The 23,629-nt window shown below is 38.6% G+C and overlaps 1 protein-coding gene and 1 long non-coding RNA gene across 2 annotated transcripts in view; both read right to left on the reverse strand.

The window, feature by feature from the left end:
- KPNA1 (karyopherin subunit alpha 1) overlaps positions 1-23,629 on the reverse strand; it is a 76,550-nt gene that overhangs the window by 5,799 nt on the left and 47,122 nt on the right. Inside the window, exons 4-12 of the mRNA XM_010592918.3 lie at positions 21,288-21,387; positions 19,266-19,360; positions 12,394-12,525; positions 11,332-11,420; positions 10,886-10,985; positions 10,160-10,323; positions 8,619-8,697; positions 2,253-2,378; positions 271-398 (exon numbers count right to left, since the gene is read on the reverse strand). Of these exons, the coding sequence (XP_010591220.2) occupies positions 271-398; positions 2,253-2,378; positions 8,619-8,697; positions 10,160-10,323; positions 10,886-10,985; positions 11,332-11,420; positions 12,394-12,525; positions 19,266-19,360; positions 21,288-21,387 (1,013 nt within the window). The remainder of the gene's footprint in view (positions 1-270; positions 399-2,252; positions 2,379-8,618; positions 8,698-10,159; positions 10,324-10,885; positions 10,986-11,331; positions 11,421-12,393; positions 12,526-19,265; positions 19,361-21,287; positions 21,388-23,629) is intronic.
- LOC135231945 (uncharacterized) lies at positions 15,939-19,259 on the reverse strand. Its single transcript, XR_010322540.1, has 3 exons — positions 17,994-19,259; positions 17,662-17,866; positions 15,939-16,049 (listed from the first exon to the last, which is right to left on the reverse strand). It is a non-coding gene; the product is annotated as an uncharacterized LOC135231945 (long non-coding RNA).

Raw genomic sequence — 23,629 nt, forward strand, 5'->3', positions numbered from 1 at the left:
CCTGTAAAGTATTTTTATTGCCTCAAACCTCAACAATGCCTTACTTCTGACATCCCAGAAGTGTTTTCAACAAGGAATGGGAGGGGTGTAAGGAATTAAATATTCTTTTGAGTCAAATTATGAAACTGAGAAAAATCTTCCAGAGGGCCGGAACTGGGCATTCTTATCAATAAGATCCTCCCTCACTCATCTCATCCTCAAATATAGCTGGTCCTTCACTCCAGGTATTACTGGGGGCACCTGTAAGGACACGACCTGGCTAGTACTTACTTGATTTGTTCAGCTGATCCTCCAGAGGTCGCATTTGTGATAGCCCAGGCGGCTTCTTTCCTTGTCCGAAACTCAGCAGTCTGTAATATACTAATGAGGGCTGGGAAAATGTTGGCATCTATTACAGTCTAAAATTAAAGAAAAATGTAAATGGAAAGAGAAATTACAAAATTTGTAAAAATGTTTACGACACTAACTGTAACTTTCAGGCTAGCTTCACTAATGACATCCTTTCTCCTTTAAAAAAAAAAAATGAAAGGAGTGAAGTTCTTATATCCCTAACCTTTTCGCTCTACTCGGTATCACCCTCCTTAGTTTGTGACTTTGTAATTTCCTAGTTTTCTCCTCTCTTTTCTCTTTTGTGGACCTCTCTTGTTCCACCCACAGTAAGAAATTACTAATGTTCAGTTGTCTTGTTTCTCTGCTAGTCTCACTTCCTCACAGCATACCCACTCTTGCGTGTGAGCGATTTATGCTCCAGTCCTCATCTCTCACTGGCGCTCCAGCCCAGGGTGGCCAGCAGGTTGTTTTAGGTCTGCTAGTTACCTCAGACACATCTTTTGCTCTCTACATCCAGTCTACTTTAAGCCTCTTTAGTTTACAAGGGTATTTATTTACTCTGAACTCAATCAGTCACCAAGTCTTCTTTTCATTCTCAATTTAAAATGTCCCGAATCCACCTTTTCCTTTACCACTGCTGCAATCCTATTCCAAACCACCGCCTCTCAACTAGACAACCAGAATAGCATTCTAAAAATAGAGTATTTTTACTCAATCCTTCCCACACACTAATACCAAAATAGTTTTTCCCAAGATCACTTTCATGTTTCACCCTGGCTCAAGAACCTAAAACATATCATTTCCTGTATGAAGAAACTGGGAAGAGCCTGGTGTGGTCAGCCAATCAAGGGCAGCTGAAATCACCTCCTATGCGTGTTGTAAACTGCTGTAGCCACCAATTTCAATCCCTACTCAACATTCAATGTTAGGACTAAGCGTGCTTTCCTGGTCAAGAACCTTCATAACGCCAATGAAGACAAGACAGCAAAGTTTAGTGGAAAGACACCTAGCCCCAGCCCTGTCATTTACTAGCGGTGGCTTTGAGAAGATCATTTTCTCTGAGCTTCAATTTGATCTTTGAATGAGAACGTTAGATTAGATGATCTCTACAACTCCACTCAGCTCAAAGTCCCAGGATTCTGTGTTTTTGGTATCTTTTCTAACCCGTTGTTCCAGCATGGATCATGGTGTCTAAACTGAACTTTCGGACTCACCTGAGTTACTCTCCTAATGATTCAAGGACAAAAGTATAAGGCAGATAACCATTTAAACAAAAATGGGGCCCCAAGGGTTCATAAAAAATCGAAGCAATCTAAAACAAAGGTCTAATGGAAAATAAATATTTTATTCAGCAAGAATAAAGCCCATCTGTTTAATATAAAGTCCAGCAAAACACTTGTGAAAATGCTGCTGCCTGCTGCTGCTGTTGTTGCTGGGTGCTGTTGCATCGGTTCCGACTCACAGCGACCCACAGTACAACAGAGTGAAACACTGCCCCGTCCTGTGCCATCCACCTCATCGTTGCTATGTTTGAGCCCACTGCTGCAGCCACTATATCAATCTATCTCACTGGGGGTCTTCCTCTTTTTCACTGCCCCTCTACTTTACTTCAAAAATAAAAGAAACTATTTCTTGGATCCTGACAAATAATCAAATATTAGATAGGCAAAGGGAAAAACCAAGGCCTACATATAAGTTTCAAAAGACTTAGCATCTATAAGTTAGGATAAAAAAGTAAGAAATAGACTATAAAATAAGACAACAATGTTGGAAAGTAGGGGTCTTCAAAGCAATAGTGATAAAAATGTTTTAAAAAACTATTTTTTTAATCATAAATTTTTTTTTTTTTAATATCTTATAGACTGAAAAAATTTTACTTACCAATAAAAATATAGAAAAAACAACAAGGGCTAAGGGATTACCTGGATCTGTGCCCTATTTCCAGCTGTGATATTAGATATTGTCCAACAGGCTTCTTTTTTGATGGATTCCTTTGGGCTACTCAGCAAATGTAATAAACTTTGCAGAGCTGAGCAATTCAAAATTACCTAAAAGGAAAAGTTTGAAAATTTTACTTATTGTAATGATCCAAATATAAGTAAACCTTTAACTCTGAAAACTTATTTTAGGAAAAGAAATAACCCCTCCACTTTAAGTGTTAGAAACAAAAGCCTTACAAAGGGATAAAAGGATTCACTGCTATAAAGAATAAATTCCTAAGATTATCAAACCAGTTTCATTGTACACATTTACAACTGCTAAAAGTGTACTTAATAAGGCACAATGAAGAATGTTAGTATTAGTAATCAGAACAGAATTACTCATTCACCTTTCAATCTTACAGCATTAAAATGTCTTTTGGATGGATAAATATATCAAGCGACCAGAAAATCAAAAGTGGTCTGAGATTTGTAAATCAACTGAGAAATCTTTACCTGGCAGTCAATGAACCAACACATACTTAATAAGCACTTTCAATGTGCTTAATGAAGTACACCAGGTGCTTTGTAGGATACAGAGATGAAAAGGGTATGACCCCAATTTACAAAGGTGAGAGAGAAGACAAGTACACATAAAGGAGACCTACTCTACCAGAAAATAAAACCACAAAGTTAAAATGATGAAAACAGTCTACAGTGGGCTCAGAGTCATCACTGCACAAAGGAACAGATATCTTGTCCAGAAACATATGTAGGCATTTATAAAGAATTAAGTATTTGATTACAGTTAATCCTTTCTTCCTCTAATGACTAGTGGTTTTATTTAATAGATGATTCAAGAGTAAGGGGTTATCTAGTTGAAAATCATTTTTTAAAATTAAGTCTTAATCTCATACAGTCACCAAAATAAATTTGCAACAGATCTGAAGGGGAAATATTTAAAAAGAAACCATAAAGCAGAAGACAATATAATAGCTGATCTAAAAATGGTGGAGGACTTACCATGCATAAAAACAATAAAAGAAATTACAGTGGGAAAATAAAAATAATCAAATAAAAATTTCTGCATGTCAAAAATCATAAGAAAATTAACATGAATACCATGTTTGCAAATAAAAGAGATGCTATCCTGAACATGCAAATTCATAAGAGAAACTAACATTTTAATAGAAAACTTTGAGTAGTTAAATGTAAATTTAAATGAAGTCATTTTTTGCTTATTAAATTAAAACACATCAAAAAATAATAAAACTTGTAGTTAAAATAGGCACAATCTTTCTAAAAACAATTTGGTCATATATATCAAGAGGTTTTAAAAAAAAATCCACACAATTTGACACAAATAATTCTACTCCTAGGATATCTACCCAGAAGAAATTATAGAACACACAGGAGAATGTTAAGTGAACACTATGAAAAGAGTAACACATAGAACTATACAGACCACAGTAAACATGTTAGAAAAAAATCTATGTGAACAATAAAAAGACTAGAAGGAAATGTAGTAAACTGTTAATGTTGAGTGTATCTTTAGGTAGTGGAGTTATGGGAGACTTTTACATTCTTCACATTTTCCTCCATTTGCTAAATTTGCTACAATGTAAATGTACTATTTTTATAATCATGGGAAAAAGAAACCTTTAAAACAAGATAAGCAACAGTGTAAGAGATGCAACAAAGCAATTAAAAAAAAAAGCAGCAGTCTAGAAAATTAACAGAAGTTAAAGAGAATACTTAGGGAGCGGTAGTAATGAAAGACGACTTCATGCAGGGCCTTGAAAAATACATAGGAATTCATGAGCAAAAAACAGGAAAGGCATTGCAAATAGAAAGGCTAGAAATGAGAAGATGCTGTGATAAGCTAACACAAAGTAAGACGAGACTGAACAAGTGAGGCTATAAGAAAGGGTTCTATACCCAAAGCTTAATAATACACTAGAAAGAATAATAATTATGTGAACAAGCTATTTAAAAAAAAAAACCAAACCCACTGCCATCGAGTTGTTTCCGACTCATAGTGGCCCTACAGGACAGAGTAGAACTGCACCACAGAGTTTCCAAGGAGCACCTGGTGGATTTGAACTGTCAGCCTCTTGGTTAGCAGCTGTAGCACTTAACCACTATGCCCCCAGGGTTTCCAAGCTTATTTTAGGAAAGATTAATAATCTCGTTGCCACTGAGTTGATTCCAACTCATTAGGGAGAATAAACTGAGAGAGTTAAATTGCTTGGGAAGAACAGGAATAGTTCTATCCCACAGGAAGTCAAATTAGTTGAGTCCATCAACAATACCTGTGTATGAGAAAAGAGGAATCAAAACAAGGTATTAAAGCTTGTCTTAACCTAACTATGGGTCTCTACTCACCAGGAGCAAAACAATAAGAAAGTAACCAAAAGCTCAGAGAAGAAACAAGTCTACACGAGCCACAACCTCATCCACCCTGAGACCAAATGAACTAGATGGTGCCCAGATACCAACACTGACCATTCTGACCGGGGTCATAACAGATGATCCCAGACAGAATGGGAGGAAAATATGAAGAACTCAAATTCTTATTATAAAAACAAAAAAAAGCTAGACCATCTGGAACAGTAGAGAATACAGGACTCTCTGAGACTACTGCCCTGAGACACACTAAACCTAGGACAGAGCCTATCCCGAGATCACCTTTAGCAAAATAGCAGAGCAGCGCACAAAATAAAGGATATTACCCATAAGATAAGTGCTCCACTTAAAAACCATCAATATGCAACCAAATGGTCAACAATTACTCAAAAACAAAAATGAGACAATAACGAGGCAGGGAAACTAGAGTACTGGAAAGGGAACAAACTGAACACAATTAAAAAGAGTGCTGAAACATTGTGATAAATGTAAACAAGTGACACTGAACAATTTGTGTGGAAATTGGCAAATGGGAACCTAACTTGCTATGTAAACTTTCACCAAAAAACTCAATAAGTACTATTTAAAAAAATAAAAACAATCAACAAGACCTGGTGACTTGCTATTGAAAGTGTCAGAGAAGGAGACACCAAATATGACTGCAATGTTTCAAGTGTGAGTCAACAGGTAAACGGTTACATCATTAACAGAAACAGGAAAAATCAAGACTTGCAATTTGCTTGCGGAGGAAGAAAATAAACTGTGACAGAGACCAGTGTGAGACACGCAAGCAGAAGTACCTAACCAAAAAAAAAAAACCTAACAGACGCCTGGAAACAGGGAGGTCAGGACTAGATGTACAGATTCAGAACTTCATTCAGTAAATACTTTCTGAGCCCTGATACGCTGAGCCAGTAACCACTAGTTTATGGAGACGACTGTAGTAATCAAGAAGAACGACACAGCGCTCCTCCAGAAGCTTACAATCCAGTAGTTAAACCAAACCAAACCCGTTGCCTTGGAGTCGATTCCAACTCATAAGAATCAGAGTAGTTTGTCCCAAAGGGTTTCCAGGGAGCAGCTGTTGGACTGAAACTGCCAACCTTTTGTTTAGCACCCAAGTTCTCAACCACTGTGCCACCAGGACTGCACAATCAAGTAATTAGACAGTTACAATACAATGTGATAAGTGCTATGATATATAAAACAAAAGAAGGAGCACCTAACTTTAGAGTTTGGGGTCAAACAAGGCTTCTTGGAGGAAATGACATTAACACCAACACCTGAAGAATGAGAAGACATTAGCTGCAGAGAGTGGCTGTTTGAGGTGGTGGTCAGAACAAGGATGGGGAATGGCGGCACGTGTTCCACGCAGAGAGAAAAAGCATGTGCTGATGCTCAGAGCTGAGAGCAGACACAGCTAATTCAAAGAATAAAGATTGCAAGAGCATAGAGGAAAGGGTCGAGAAGTTTTTTGTTTTGTGTTTTTGAACAGCAAATACACTTACGGTTCAAAACTCCAGAAATTATAAAGTTTTTTATACAGTTAAAAGCTTCTTTTCCATTCCTGTGGCCCAGCTACCCAGTTCTCTACCAGAGACGACCAACGTTAGCAGATTCCTGTGCATGTTTCCAGAGAAGTTTTTTGCAGATACAATCATATGTACTGTTTTCTTCTCCATCTCCCCGTCTCCTTTTCACACAAATGGTAGCATGCAGTATTCTACACATTATTCTGCCTTTTCCTTTTCAACAATATAACCGAGAGATCTTTTCATAAGACTATATATAAAGGAGCTTCTTCCTTCTGCTATACATCGTTCCACCGTGCAGGTATTAGATTTTAATGGATCTTTAAAAGTATTCAAAAACAACAAAACCCAAACCAAACCCGTTGCCGTTCAGCAGATTCTTACTCATAACGGCCCTACAGGACAGAGTAGGACTGCCTCGTGGGGTCTCCTAGGTTGAAATTTTCACAGGGGCAGACTGCCGCATCTTACTCCCGCAGAGCAGTTGGTAGGTTCAAACCACTGACCTTCCAGTTATTAGTTAGCAACAACCAGGGAGCCTTCAAAGACACTGACATGATCAAATCTGCATTCTGAAAGCATCATTCTGGTGATGGTATAAAGAAATGTCTGAACTGAACAGTGGCAAGGATAGATCACAGATGGAGTAAGAGAACTTAGTGACTGATAAGAGAGGTGGAAGAGAGGGAAGAATCAAGCTGATGGTCAGATTTCTGGCTTGGGGAACTGCTGGTGCCATTCACTCAGAAAAGCAGAGGTCCAGATACACAGAGGAAAATAATGAATTCTTTTGAGGACATGATAAGTTTAAAGTAAATATTAGAGTTGGGAGAGTCTGTAGAGAATAAATTCAATCTCCTTAAGAGATGAGAAAAGTAAAGACATTAAATGTCCTGGTCAAAGCCAGAGCTCAGTAAGAGCTACGGGTAAAACCTAATTCCCAATTCCCAGTCCACGGGCACACAGGTTGGTGCTCAAAGTCGTAAATCAGGTCTATGAATGAGGCTGAAGAACTGACCCCTGGAAGTCGCCCACGATCAGGAAGGAACAGGAAAAAGAGTTTGTGTAGGAGAAACAAAAGGTCAACAAGACAGGAGAACCAAAATACTTTAACAGAACAGAAGCCTAAAAGAGGATTCAAAAAGCTGTCAGTGCATCTGAGGGGTCAAGAATACAAATGGCTAGAACAATCCACTGTGAGTACTGTATCCGGGTACAGATGTTGACTGGGGTAGGGGGTAACATTAGGAGCTAGCAGGAAAGTAAAGTTGAAGACTCTTCCTCGTATTAAAGAGGCCTACCAAAAAAAACAAAACAAAACAACAACAACAAACCCACTGCCGTGAAGTCGATTCCAACTCATAGCAACCCTACAGGACAGAGAAGAACTGCCCCTCTGGGTTTCCAAGGAGCAGCTGGCAGATCTGACCTGCCGACCTTCTGGATAGCAGCCGAACATTTAACCACTGTGCCACCAGGGCTCCAACAGACCCACATGTGTACAAAAGGGAGGTCACTATCACAAAGGATGAGATGAAGATGACAGAGAAAAATGCTAGTGAAAGCTTCTGATTATCACAGAGAACCAGTTCAAGTGTTAAGTAGTGGATCAGGTTATCCTCGAGACTATGGCCCTGAGATACCCTTTAAACTTTGAACAGAAACCATTCCTGGAGGTCACCTTTCAGCTAAATAATAGATTGGTTCATAAAATGAACAGTATCACCTGTAAGTACTCTGGCTCCTTTAAAAAAAATAAATCATCTATATTAAACCAGAAGCCCTGGTGGTGCAGCAGTTAAGCGCCTGGCGGCTAACCATAAGGTTGGGAGTTCAAACCCATCAGCCACTCCCTGGAAACCCTACAGGGCAGTTCTAGTCTGTCCTATAGGGTCTCTGTGAGTGGCAACCGACCTGATGGGAACACGTTGGGGTTTTTTTTGTTGTTTTTTGTTTGGTATATGAGACCAGTCAACATTTATCCTAAAGCAAAACTGAGAAGGGATGTGTGTGTGTGTGCCTGTGTGCGTGTGCGTGTTGGGGGAGTGAGGCTAGATCAATGGAAATGGAACAAGCAGAACAGAAATAATGAGAATGTCGACATGAGTGGAAAATGTAACCAAGGCCACTGAACAATATGTATAGAAACTGTTAAATGGGAACCTAATTTGCTATGTAAACAAAAAAATGTTGAAAGAAAGAAAATAATGGAAAATAAAAACCTGCCTGCCCCAAAAAAAAGGTCCTAACACAAGTAACAGAAAACCGCTACAACCAACAGGTCAGGGAGCCACCACTTTTAACAAACAATAATGAAACACAGGACACATGCCAACTCCCCCTAGTAATATGTAGTTAAATGTTACAACAGAAGCATGACCGGGGGGTTCAAGGTACTATTTTTTAAGGCAGAAACACCATTTACTCCTACCTGTGTCTGAACGTCATCCCCCGTGACAATGTTTCCCACAGCCCGCAACGCAGGGGAGACCACTTTATAATCATTATGCCTGCAACCAGAAAAACAAATGTCATTCCTCATAGTTCTACCCTTAGCCTCTCTTCCTTCAAACTGAAATCCAGAAGAAGTAACTGTGATAGGACTATAGAGCGGAAAGGTACTCCACGGTGGCCATTGAGGAGATCCTATCATTCCGATGCAATGTTTGGTGCCTCCTTGAAGAGCTGTCTTTCCTCTTATTTAGTATTTTTGGATTTAAAACTACAAATCTTTCCTAGTCATCTTTTCCAGACACCTCATCACCTGAATTTCACATTTCCCCCCTCCTTTTTTTTTTTTACTATAGGTTTCACTTCTCTTTACTTGGTCCTCTATGGTTGCTGAGATAGTGGAGAGCAATTGATAACATTTACACAACACTTTTAAGTTTTACATATTGTCTAACCTTCACACAAGTGAAAATGGTAAGTCAACAGCTGACCTAGTTGCAGGATTCAAATAACGAACTGTTTCTACTAAACCTCACCTGCCTTGCTGGTCAAAAAACAAAACCCTCCACAAGGCCCTTTATATACTTGAAGACAGATATTAAGTCTTGCTCTTTCAGGCCAAATAAGTCAATACCCTTTAACCTTTCCTTATAGGCCCTATTTTCTCTCCCTTTTAATGAGATTGATCACTCCTGTCAAAACTGTGTCAGTTCCTTCACATTTATGTTAAGATCTGATGATGGTTAAAAAACACAATCATCTGGTGACTAAAGCGTACAAAGGATTACTTCCCAGAGTTTGAATGCTGTACTTGTAGCTCCTGGAGCATCAGACTGCATTTGATTCACGAGAGCACTCAACGGCAGACCCACACTCTATGGCCAGCTACAATCCCAGGGCTCTGTGTTCTGCACCTCAGGCTTACTGAATCTATTCCATATGGCAGGTCTGGGGCAGGGTCTCCTTGCATCTACTTTGTACTTGCTTCAATTAAATTTCATGTGGCTTGTAATTGCACCATTTTTCCAGTATATCATCTAAATTTTATTTTGTTTCTCCTATTACTATCTATAGATTTGATTAATACAGAAAACCATGTACTCTATAATCAAAGATATCACAAACAGATCTATCGAAAGAAAATAAGATTCAATGAGACATAAGGAATGACTGTTTTCCAGTGGCAATATGATTTTGGTTGTCCAGTGGTTGGTGTATGGTCACCCACTATGAGCTAGAACTGCATGTATCAATCTTCCAAATATTTCTGCTTACCCACCCAACCCAACCCACTGCCACTGAGTCGATTCCGACTCATAGCGACCCTATATTTCTGCTTAAGGACTGCTAATAGCAGAGAAGAGCAAGGTACTTTAAAAGCCTCATAAAAAGAATTTTTAAAAGAAAGACCTGGGCATCAAAACAAGTAAACAAATAATGAAAGACAGCAGCCCAAAGCACACAACTAGAAAACTTATATAGGGATTAAAGAGCAGACATCCTTTCTTAAAGATATCTTACATCAGCAGCTCCACGAGTCTCCTACATACTCCTGCATCAATGACTGCTTGAATTTTATCGTTGGGTCCATCTGACAGGTATGAGAGGGCCCAGCAGGCATCAGCCAGTACATCAGTGTCACTGACAAACAGCAACCAGGAGAGCACATTCAGACAGGGGGACACCTGTAAAAGGAAAATGATATGAGTTTTAAGAAAATTCGATAGCCAGAAGCAGGCTGAGATACTCCAGAAGAAGGCAGTCAGGCACACGCTTAGTAGATTATGGGGTGATTTACACTTCTAGAGACAGGGCGGCAAGTGGCTAATGCTGTCAGTGAGCCCTCAGTTTACTGTGATGAGGCAGTCAGAGCCCATGCAAACAAATCTCAGGAAGCAAAATTTCACATACATCAATTCTTGCAATGAAATTCCTTGTCAGAACACGCCCTTTAGACCAAAGAGGTAAAGGAACTTTCACAAGTGCTAAAACCGGGAAATGCTGTGTTTTAGATACCATTTATGAATTTAAACATGAGAGCTTTTAAGATCAACTCAGGGCTTTGTACAGACAGCGAAAGATTTTCCCAAATTAAAACAAAAACAACAAAAAGCTCAGTTTCTACAGATAAAATTCTTGTATTTTAAATTTTATCCAAAGTCATTTTCTTTCCTTTCACATTAAAATTGGCTGTATGCTCTTCTAGTTACACTTTCTCCGTCAATTTCCCACAAGCATAATCCTTACCTTCGCAAACTCTGGAGGTGGACTCTTCCCTCTACAGAGGTTAGACAAAGCCCATACTGCATTCCGCGTCATGGTTAAGCGGTTTTGCTTTGAAAATAACCTACAAGCATGATGGTACAATTGTAAACTATATAATGAACACTAATTCTCTGACTGCTTAAGAAAAATAATAAACCATTTAATGCTACTGAATAAAGAGATGCCCTCAAATAGTTTTTCCCAGAACAATGAAACTTCACTAATTTCTAACTCCACCAATTCAGAATTTTGGCATTTAAATAAGACTGCGTGCTTAAAGAAACGATCTGAGTAAGTTAACAAGAAAATACCCAGAATGAAAAGTAACACTTGGAAATCCAAAGTGATTTCCAAAAATGCACTCCTTTCTGAGGAACTTCCATTTTCATTACTCCAAAAAGAAACGACAGGAAAAAACAGAAACTTACTGCAACAGAGGGGGAAGGATATTGCAGTCCAAGACATAGTCCCTGCACATGGTGCTGTCTCCAGCAATGTTGCCAAGAGCCCAGACTGCCTGTGAAAAAAGTTTTCATTAATGACGGTTTTAGAGTCTAATTATTTCACAATTCTTTCAAAAAAAAAAAAAAAAAAACCGACATACCACAACAACTCTGTGTAAAATTATGCAGCAGTTAATCAACATATTACACATGGACATTAACTATTAACACCTCTAGTTCGCTCATCAGGAAGTCAAATAAAACACTTGTGGGATTTGGGGAAGGAAGACTACCAATATTCTAATGTGTACAATAAACAGAAGGAAGAGTGAGAGTATTCATGGTAGTAAGGTTATCATACATACACATATTCTTATACATATCCTTTATCTCCCATTCCTAAGTAACATTTCACATAGCACTTCATATATAACAGAAACTAAAATGGCTTACTCAGCCATTTAAGTTTGCTTACATAAGAAAAGAGCTGATAAAGAATTTAAGGAATCAGGATGCAGATAACCTTACTAAACTTCTGAGAGTAACAGATATATTATCTTGATTGTGATGATGATTTCATGGATATATACGTATGTCAAAACTCGTCAAATTGTATACTTAGTAGATACAGCACTTTATGTTGATCATATCTCAATAAGCTGTTAAAAAAGTCATTTATTTAGCAGTGATTTATAAATTTGATAAAGTTGGCAGTAATAAGAAATTTGTGTTTTCTATGTCCTTTTCTCCACAAAAGTTGCAAAGACTAACTGCTTCAATCAACACTAGAGAGTCCTCCATGCACTGCTTACATGGTCTAAAAAGGTACATTGATTAAAGAATTTCAGAGTTGGAAGGGAAAAAATGGTTATACATGTCTAGGAGAAATTCTGCTTATATTCTCTGAAATTACTACTTTGAGTTTAGATTTCTAGAACACTCCTTGTGATGTCATGGCCAACTGGTGAAACTCAGGCCCTAAATACGAGACCAAAGGGAGAGATTTGATTCTTTCATCTGTCTCTCATTACTTATCCCGTTTTTTACCTGCTCCTGGACATCTTCAAACTCCGAGCTGAGCAACTCTATGAAGATGGGCACAGCTCCAGCCTGAATCACAATCCGGGTCTGAAGGGAATTCCCTGAAGCAATATTTGTCAGTACCCAAGCTGATTCAAACTATAAAAATAAAAATAATTTTTCATTATTTTATTAGAATTAACTTGTTTACTTATAACAATAAAATTTTCCATATATGAAGAAATGATTAGCATATAACCTATCGGTTGAATATCATACATTAATTTCAAAAGAATTCCCAGAAGAAACACCTCAGCCTAAAGGAATGCTCAGGGCGTCTAAAATTTCAAATCAAGGTAGAGCTGAAGTCCAACCGTAAGAAGAATGAGGGGACACTTCATGCGCTGACATAAAGTGATCTCCCAAGGCAGGAATGGCAAAACAAAATCCAGAACAGTGTACGTGAATATGGCATCACTGTATTTTCTAAAAGGCTTAAAAAGGAATATACATATTAACTAAATATTTATCTCCATGGAAGAGTCTGTATGACTAGGGAACAAGGGCGGGAAAGACACTTCTCGCTGTAAAGCCTTATGTACCTTTTGGACTTGCACCACACCTGTTATCTGATACAAAAAATAAAATTAAATGATCTTTATAGGATGGGCTCAGCAAAATGGGGAGAGTGTGCTAGTGTAAAGTGTATAAAGTAAAGGCACAGTGAAAAGGTAAAAGGTATTTTAAACACTAAGTAGGCCGAAGGGAGTTCACAGGCATACAGTTAATAGAAATGGCAACTTCAGAGCACTAAGAGCTTCCAAAGAACAAGACAGCTCCAAGCCAAGGTGATAAGGTTTTAGGTGCATTCTTAACAGTCAGGAAAAAAGAGGGTGAACTGAGTAAAGGCTGACGTAGCATCACAGCTCTAGTAAACAGGAGATAAGAGGAGAATGAAGGCCAACAAAAAATGCAGCATATTGCTAACTCTGTATATCTCTTCTGTAACTTGACTCCTTAGCTTAAAAGTGAAAAATGCTAAGCCTAAGATGAACTCTTACCTTTCTGTTTTAATAAGATTTCTTAATTGAACTTTGTTTCCTTTCCCCCTTCTGTCTCCTAATTATCCTTTAATGAAGTACATATGCAGAAAAAAAATGTATAGGGGTTTGCCCTTTGCACTGGATCAATAAGGAAGTCATCAGAAGATGTAGCTGTGGCTCTCCTAAGCTTCTGGACCAACTACAAGGCAGCTGTCACATGGAAAACTAAATCACTACTCACTGGGGGTGGAGGAAGATGGAAGAGATGGGAAGACAATTTGATAAGCACAGTCCAAAGCTCTGCAGATGACAGCAAATTCACAGAAGACTCTTAAAGGAGGGATATTCAAAGAAAACTGTAAATGTAACATATGTCAGTGGGATGAAGTGGTCTGGTAGCCTAACAGGACATTGATATTACAGCAGCAGGGAGCCCCAGGAGCAAGGCCTAAGAGCACCATAGTCAAAAGGCACCTGTTTCTTTTTTCTGGTAATTTTTTGTTAGAACTTTAGGAAACTTGTAGATAAAACACTGAAGGTCATGAAGGTAAAAACATCACACATCATGTCTGTAATTACTACTGAAATCAATGCTCAAACCTTTAATTACAACTTCCCATCTGTACAGAGCTTTATGTTCTGAAAGCATTATTCACATACTCTCAGGTGATCCTCATAAAAACTCGAAGGAGATGTCTAGCCTTTCCAGTTTATGAATGAGGAAGCTATCAGAAAGGAGACTCAACAATCTGACTAACGATTTGAGGAATGTTACACAGACAAAGAGACGGACTACATCACTAACCCTCTAGTGCGCTCCCAAGCACAGTCGATCCTTTCCAAAACGTGCCTGTGACTCTGGCATAAGGATCTTTAACATGCTTGCAGTTTTGATATCTAGGACAAGACATTTCAAACAGCTATATGCCAGGTTATTTAGTGGATGCTAAAGAGAAAAGGCGGTTCACCTAAAATGTAGTTCTTCTGCTTATCAGGAAAACTAGTTGGTAAAACAGAGCCATGTGATGTGAGTGAAGAGCAACCTGCCCTACCAGAAGGTGGACTTGAGAGTCTAATACACAGTCACCAAGTACGGCAGAGATGAATCAAGGACATGAAACTGTGAAGAAAGGCAGCCTGGAAAGGCTGAGCAACATCAGCACACATGCATACCTATCTCAAAGAGAAAAAGTGTTACAATGAGATTCTGATGCAAAAAAGAAAAAAAAAAGGAAGTAATAAACCAGGCATATAAAGGATATTTTAAAGAGTTAACAGTGAGATGAAGCTACTGAGAATACTATTTGGAGTCAGAGTTCAAACTGCTATCTGTCTCACGAGGTTTAGTGCCAAAGGTCTCAGAAGAAATGAGAGGGAATTCCAAAAGCCACTCAAGTGAATAAGGTGAAGAAGCAAAATAGAAAAGATGGACAACGAATGGTTAGGAAAATGAAAAGTGAATAACAGCCTGAACATAGGTGAAAGAAAACTGGAAGTTAGGATATCTCCGAAAAACAAGAATGTGCCAGCGTTGTTTATTACTAAGAGACACAGAATAAAGGTACTCTCTGAATGCAAAGAAGATCCAAGGCCTCTCTCTCTTGGTAACAAAACCAGAAAGTAGTTTTGCCATTACCAGAGAGAGACACAGAAGAGTAGCTCAGAGGACCACTGGGAACACTGTTGTATTTACGCATTAACAGGGCATTAAAACACACACATACGTGCTGAGTAGCTGGTCACTTCAGTGTTTTCACCTTGTCAAAATTCATCACGCTATACTGAGCTATGTTCTATACCTTCGTGTATATGTATATTTATGTATGTGAGTGTGTGTGTGTTAATTCTCCCAGCAGGTCCCTATCAGTGTTGAAAAAGCAACTATCAAATGTATTTGACATGTAAGTATGTTTTTATAAATTGGTTGTACTTCTCATTACCTAACTTCCCTTTCCTCTTGGACTGTACTTTCACACTGGGTTTTCTAGTCTTTTTAAAAAATGCTTCACCCTTGGGTCCCAGGCTAGAATTTAACACGAAGGAGAATTGTAAAACGGGAAAACCCAGGATTGATGACAAAAACTATTTTATAAAGTTACGACAGAAACAGTAAGAAAGAGAAATATAAGCAAGTAACCATGAGACTGAAGAGAAAATCAGTAACATGAAGAAATGAAAAAAAAAAAACTAAGAAATGGTTATCAGCTGAAGAGATCAATGGCGGCCAAAATAACTATAAGCTTTACTTCCTCCTTGTTGTTTTAAACTGTTACATTCTTGGTGTTCCAAGAACGGCATCATGCAAGGAAATAACCTGTCATACAGTTGGGATTGCTTATAAATATTAATTCTATTATTATTTTTCACTGTCCAGAACTTGCTAATAAAACTACAACTGAGAAATCTGAAGGGGACATGAAGATTTGATGTTTTCTCTCTCCTCTTTCTCAATCTACCTTCCGGTGCTCAGTTCCTTAAATAAGGAAAACGAGAATCCAAAGCTGAAGTACTTCTGACCTCCTATCAAGTTTCCCACTCCAGGTTGAGGTACGCCTGGTTCCCTTTCTCCATTTGGATCAGGACTCTGTTGCTGGCCATTTTGCCGGTTCCACTCTGGTTCCTAGCAAATGCCAGGCTCACCTGGAGAGCAAGTGAAAAGAGAGGCTCACATCAGAAAAAATAAACCCAGATAACAAACGCTGCAGAGAACAGTGCCTGAGTCATTGGAACAACCTTCCAGGAAAGGTACAGGGATCTACGGAGATGGGAAAAGACCTATGAGGATGAAGCTTACTGCAGTTTATCATGTTAAACTTTTAAAGGGGCAAGAAAGGCAGGAAGGGGTAAACTAAGCCAACTTAACTCAAACTTACAACTTTAGGAAGAGTATCAGCCTATGTGTGGAGCTCAGAAGAAATTTACTTATTTCTGGCTATTTTTATAAGCTTCCGTAAGATGGTTCCGGAATGCAAAATCTTAGCACTACAAAAAACAGTACGAAGATGCTGGGCTGGACTAAAGAACCAAGTGGGCCCAGGGAACACACCATAAGGCAGACCAGTCTCATTCCAAGGGCTCAAGGATGTTTGAGATCTAGGTATCACTGAGCTGGAAAATGTTTTTAGCTAAATGGCACTGCTGGTATCCAAAATCCTAGATTCTAGTCATGGTTTGTGTCCAATCTGAGGGCAAGTGAATACCCAGGTAGCACTGCCCGAAGTAGGCTCTGGTTTGAGGCACCTCACTAATTGGGTCTAGGGAAAGCCAAAAAGGAAGTGAAAAGACCCTTCATCAGAACTCACAGTTCTTTCGCTATAGAATGAAGGGGTTAAGTTTGCCCACAGGATTTACTGTTAAGTTGAGCCATCAAATTTCTTCTTGACACCACATATTATAACTCTCTTTCTGGAAGAGAAATGGCAAAAGTTCTATTCCAAAATGTCCAGTAAGCGGTTAGGAGTATCACAGCCAGCTTACATCCTAGTGCTCGCCCAGAAAACAGAACGAGTGCCTTCCGAGCTTTCCAGAACACATTACTCTAATTATTTGAAAATGTGTCAGAGCATGAAGCCCCCTGGCTCTAAGGAGTCCCTCAGTATACTTGCTCCTCCAGCTTCTGGGTTGGTCAAGGTTACCCACGAGTCACACCAGAGAGGGAACACCATGCTGTGCTTAAAAGTGCACAAAAGAAAAGCTGGAGAAGACAAACTTTAAGTAATAAACAGGCAGGTTATTTCTCAGAGTGAGGTACAACATATCTATTAGCATGGTCCCTGTCCCCTGCCAAGCTAAGGCCACCTCCAGAAGAATTGTTTCTCAATCTTTCAGCTTAATTACTAGTTTGTACAAGGGTGGAATCTGGGAATTTAGATAGAAGTAAACTAGGTTTCTGAGTGCTTTCATCTTCAAATGCGTTCAAAGACAAGCTCCAGGATTAGAGCACTGAATTCAGTGACGCAGGATTTACATGTGCTCGCCAGGAGGGGGCACAGTCCAAACGAACGCACTACAGTCTCTGAGGAGCACTGGAGAATGCAGGCGCGGGAAAGAGTCAGCGCTCTGGCTTTTTTCATTCCAGGTCTGGGAAGTTATACCATCTTTCTTTAATGCGTTAAGGATCTGGACCTCTACAACCACCTACTAAAAAGTGCTAGATTCAGAAATAAATTCAGGATCTCTCTCAGCTACTCTCATTCCCTGAGAAAGGACAGAAACATTTTTTCGGCATGAACAAAGTGATAATTTTTCCTACCTCCCTCTTCCTACAAAGCATTTCAAATAATAAACTGCAGTAAGGCTCCTCATTTGGCTCCTCTGGTTCTCTCGGCAGGTTGCTTGGGGGCTCAGGCTCTGCTCTCTGCAGTGTTGGTTGTCTGGATTTCCTTTTTTCTGAGAAAAGTCTCTCCTCTTGCTCTCTAGGTGAACCTGATATTTTTCAGGTGTCTGGTGATCCTGGCCTTAAATAGGGACCAGAATTATAATCCAGGAGGCAGCTAGCAAAACAGAATCTTAATTCAAATGAATGTGGAGACTGGAAAATATCAAACTGGAGAAGAAAACCTGATGGGACATGAAGTACTCTACCTTTTCTGGGTTTCTTGTTTTTCCTCTGGAAAGAACTCATCACCGCAACAAAGAATGTGTAAAAGGGTAGAAGGAAAGGAGAGAAATATCAAGACAAAACATCAAGTCTTATGAGTTATCTACAACATTCTGGACAGTTAAGAAACTTTGGGGTAGGGGCTGTCATTTACAAAAATGTCCCAGTTTCTACCATGGCACCAGTCTTAGGGAAAATAAACAAATGGGGAGAGGGGTTGTTATCTTTACGATTAACTTCTTACTGGCAAATATTTACTTGAAAAAAAATCCCACTCTGTGATCTATTTGGTGCCTAACCAGTTTTTATAGTTGCACAATCTCTCTACAGGCCCTTCGGATTAGATCCTGTGAGAATTTAGAGATCACCAGTATTTTTTCAAGAATAATACAGGTATTGATTCCGCTGGTTATATTGAGAAAGTCTAGATACTGAAAAAACACTAGATTACTGAAAGCCAGAGCCCTAGTGGCGCAGTGGTTAAGAGCCTGGCTGCTAACCAAAAGGTCAGCAGTTCAAATCCACTGGCTGCTCCTTGGAAACTCTATGGGGCAGTTCTACGGAATCGACTTGACAGGCAATGGGTCTGGTTCTTTGGGTTACTGAAATCCAGTTTTATTAAGGAAAAAATAGTATTTTAAAATCTTTGAATAACTTCCAAGATGAGAGTCAGCTGACAATTGGTTGCTTTCACTATGAAAATCATCCAATCCAGAAGTTGTAGGATTTCCTTGTGGAACCTCAATATAGTATAGTATTGACAGACTAAATTAGCATAGCAGAATATATATGCGTTCCTGACAAGTCTATCTCCTCATCAGCTCTTCTGGGACGGGAGAGGTGAATAAACAGAATCAGGCTTGGAGATTAGTAAGTCACTGACCCAGCCCATTACATACCTTAAGAAAAGCCAACAAGTATAATTTAAAATCCCTCAAACCAAATTTTATGTAGCCCACACATAGTTTCCTATCTATGGCTCATCTGCTGTACATATTTCTCTATTCGTAAGTACTATCCATAATCATAAAACAACTTCAAGTGATTAAAAATGATAAGGAGTTTAAAGGGCTGAATGTTAATAAAGATATAAAACAGCCTGCAATGGGGTTGTCAGCAGTATCACTGTTGAAACAATAAATAAATAAACCCTCCATATAGATTAAAATAGGTTAAAAAAAAAAATTGTGTACAGAATGTAAGTTTGCAATAGGAAGTAAGTAAGGTATGAGGCAAGAGATCAAAACAGTTCGCACCTGCAGTGTACAATTCTCTTTTCGTTTGAGGAACTCCACAAATCTGGCCACTACTCCTGGTGTGCTGATCACTTCATCGATAGGGGGATTAGGTTCTGTTTCCCCATAAAATAAAAGGAAAGAGAAAAACAATTCTTTGATTTCAATGCAAGGACTTTATAGCTCAAAATTAATTCACAATATCCTCCCCTCCTTTTCCATTTTCTCTCTTCCATGTTGGAAATCCACAAAAATAATGTAGCACTGAAACTGAGTTCATTCACTTTAAGACAAGGGTAGTTCGAAAGGCTTCACAAAGTACCTAAGTCTTACCATGAGTGTAAAGGATGGGCAAAATTCCTAAAAATTTAAATTATGACTTCCACTCTTTCAGAAAATTTAGAAAATAGGGGAAAAACTACCCAAAGACAACCTCTGTTAGTATTCTGGTATACTCTCTTCTAGCCCTTTTTCTGTGCATGAGCTGTTATCTACCTGTTTTGTTTAACCTAAATTGTCTTTAGAAACTGCATTAGGGAATTCTGTATGTACCTGGATTTAATTTTTAGGGCCCAGAAGGAATTCGCTATGGATGACGGGCCAAATTAACCTTATTTTCATTTATGGTAATATCTTATAAATAAAGTTATTAAATAAAAACTTGCTGGGTGAACAGACAGAAAATGCCGTAGATAATCAGTATGCTAATTTCAGCAAGAGCTTAACAGTTTTTGATGACATTCACAAGGCAATACCAGAGAATAGCAGCTGGATTATAGTACCACTAGAGAGATTTTTAGCCAAGTCAACGGCCTTACTAAAAGAGGTGACTAACAGTTCAATGTTAATTTGTAAAGAGCTCTAATGCCAGGTCCTTTGCCTGGTTCAACATTTTTATCAACCATCCAGATAAGCAAAACAAGTATATTTGAGGATTACAATAAAGATGAATTATTTAACGTGCTGGGTAACAGCAATAACATACAGACGTAAGAACAAGCCAAAGTTAGTAATATAAAAAATGGGATAAAGCAAAATTCAGCAACTGATTTTTTAAAAAGCAACTGAAGCCACATTATGTGAGAAACTCATTAGGCTCAGCATGCTGAAAAGTGACAAGATTTTTTTTGTGGGGAGGGAAGGTGTACGTGATAACGGTCTTCAAATATTAATAGGCCGTCATACAAAAACAGTTTTTTTGTGTATGTGGTGGTAGATTTTTTATTCCAGTTAACTTCAACGTGTGTCTGTGTGTGTATTCCCCCCGCCCCCACTAATGGCTCTATGAGGTTTTCAGGTGGTGCGAACAGTTTGCACTCGAGTGCTAACAAAGGCTGATGGTTCGAACTCAAGTACCGCAGGACAAAGGCCTGGCAATCTGCTTCCATAAAGATTACAGTCAAGAAAATCCTAGGGAGCAGTTCTACTCTGTAACACACTGGATCGCCATGAGCTGGAACTGACTCAATGGCAGCTGACGACGACGACTCGATACAACCTTAACTGACTATCGGGGGGTCAGCTGGTTTAAATATTTACCACCAAAATTTTAATATGGTTCAGAGTTCTTTTTATTCAGCCCAGGTAAGATGAAATATCATATTCCATTCTACACTAATCAGGCAAAAAACAGCAGTTACCCTGCCCACCAAGAAATTCACACTTAATGTTCACAGGTGAACTGCTAACATTTAAATCAATAATCACTGATTTTTCAAGTGATATTTTAAAAGTTTTTCTTAAGAAAGGGTGGAATTTCTCAGTTTGAATTAACTTCAAATGCTAATTACTATTCTTATCGCTCTAAGGTCTGTTATAAGATAGTTCAGAAACAAAAATAATACTTTTTTGTCCCAGTAAGATCCTACAAATAAATAAATTCGGATGTTAGGCATGACTCATAACTGTATGTTTACTCATCTGTGTCCTTTCTGTCAAGAGACACACTGCAAAGTAAGTTATCCATGGCACACAAAACAGGCTATGGGAAAGTAATATTTTGTAAATATATGAAAAAATACACTCAAAGTACGCAGAGCTCACCTTTTGAAAGCAGTTTCCTGAATTTCTGTGTTGCTGAAAGCTGTTGCTCTGGGCTATTGGAAAATATCATTTCAATCATATCAGAGGTAATGACACCACCCTGGAATCACAAAAAGCAAATGTATAACAAAATGTTAACTTTAATTCAGAGGAATACAAAGATAATATAAACTGTGGCCAAGTTATTAAGTATATTTCTCTAAAAGAGTTACACAAAGGTAGGATAATCTTTACATATAGAAATATATGAAATTATTAATTATGTGATGGGTGAGCATATGAGCACACTCGAAGCCAAATTCTTTGTCTGTCATTAAAAAGCTCACAATGGTAATAAAATAATCTTAGTAAGTAAATGCTAAGACAAGTGGCTTATTTTTCTCATTGGAAATTTAAGGTCTAAAAAAAATTAACCTAGAGCACCAGCTAAAGTGATTGTGAGCAACAAAATATAATGACAAAAAGAAAAAGGTGTACACAAGAACAGAGATCATGAAGTATCAGGAATTTGAGCGCTCCTCACATTCTGACACAGAGATACTACAATTTCAGTAAGAACAGATCACTTTTCCTTTGATTTCTATCGAGATGGGAGGTTTTTCTCTGAAAAATAATTTGCCTCATAATCCCTCTTAAGAGTAAAGGAACAAACCTTCAAAGAGAAAAATGTAAAACCAGAACATTAACAATTATATCTAACAACTTAGATTAATAATTTTTTTCTTTATTTGTACTTTAGATGAAGGTTTACAGAACAAACTAGCTTCTCATTGAACAGTTAGTACAACATACTGTTTTGTGACACTGGTTACCAACCCCACAGCATATCAACACTCTCCCTTCCCAACCTTGGGTTCTCTATTACCAGCTTTCCTGTCCCCTCCTGCCTTCTCGTCCTTGCCCCTGGGCCGGTGTGCCCTTTTAGTCTCGTTTTGTTTCATGGGCCTGTCTAATCTTTGGCTGAAGGGTGAACCTCAGGAGTGACTTCATTACTGAGCTAAAAGGATGTCTGGAGGCCATTTATTTTCTTTATAAACTATGTTATACCAGTTGGGCTAGATGTTCGACACCATGGTCCCCACAGGCCTCAGCCCAGCAATTCAGTCCCTCAGGGAGTGTGGATGCGTCTGTGGAGCTTCCACGACCTTGCCTTGTACAAGCTGTGCTGTCTTACCGTTCACCAAAGTTACCACTTATCTATTGTCTATTTAGTGTTTTTCCATCCCCAACCCTCCCCTCCCTCGTAACCATCAAAGACTGTTTTTGTGTGTAAACCTTCTCATGAGTTTTTACAGCAACGGTCTCATACAATATTTGTCCTTCTGTGACTCACTTACTTCACTTGGCATAATGCCCTCCAGATTCATCCATGTTGTAGATGCTTCTCAGATTTATCGTTGTTCTTTATCATTGTGTAATACTCCATTGTGTTTATGTACCAGTTTGATTATCCATTCTGTTGATGGGCATCTAGGTTGTTCCCATCTTTTTGCTATCGCAACCAACGCAGCGATGAACATGGGTGTGCATATGTTTATTCATGTGACAGCTCTTATTCCTCTAGGATATATAGTACGAAACTTTTGAAATGCTCAGAAAGTTGTATTGGTTGCTTTTTATTTTCTCCAAAAGAATAGAGGCTTAAATCACAAGATACTCCCTATTAAATGACCCTAACACTTACAAAAATATCCAACTTTCTACAAAGGTATCCAAGATATGGCTCCTGTCTCTCTCTCCAACCTCATCTTAATACCTTTTGCCCACTACACTGAAGTCCCTCTGACCACTATTCTGTTCCTCAAAAAACACCAAGTTTTCTTGCCTTATGATCTTAGAACTACCTGCCTAAACTGTTCTTCCTCTCCTTGCTTGCCACATGGCTGGCTATCCCTTTCATTCAATTCTAAGATTAAATGTTAAATTATAAAAGGAGGTTTTTCATGACCTCCAAATCTAAAAAAAGCCACCACTGCCCAGCTCTTATTATCAGGTATTTTTCTTGCTTATTTATTGCCTGGGTTCCCTGAGTAGACTATAAGCAAAGCCAAATATCCTGTCTTTTTTACCTCTCTATCACTAATGTCTGGCATACAATAGTTGCTCAACAAACATTTGCTGAATGAATATGAAGTGGTCTTGTATAAAACATAGATTCCAACTACTGCCAAATTCAACATCGGACTCTAAAATTTATTTAAAATTTCTATTTTCTTGTTTTATTAAAAGTTTTGTTGTGTCACACTACTTTCTTGCTTTATTAGAACTTTCTTGTTTCCCACTACAGTCCATCCCCCATTATTAGCAGTTAACTGTCTTCTCAAGGCCACCTGTTCCAATGA

This window comes from Loxodonta africana, chromosome 1 (genome assembly GCF_030014295.1).
Source record: "Loxodonta africana isolate mLoxAfr1 chromosome 1, mLoxAfr1.hap2, whole genome shotgun sequence".
Lineage (NCBI taxonomy): Eukaryota > Metazoa > Chordata > Mammalia > Proboscidea > Elephantidae > Loxodonta > Loxodonta africana.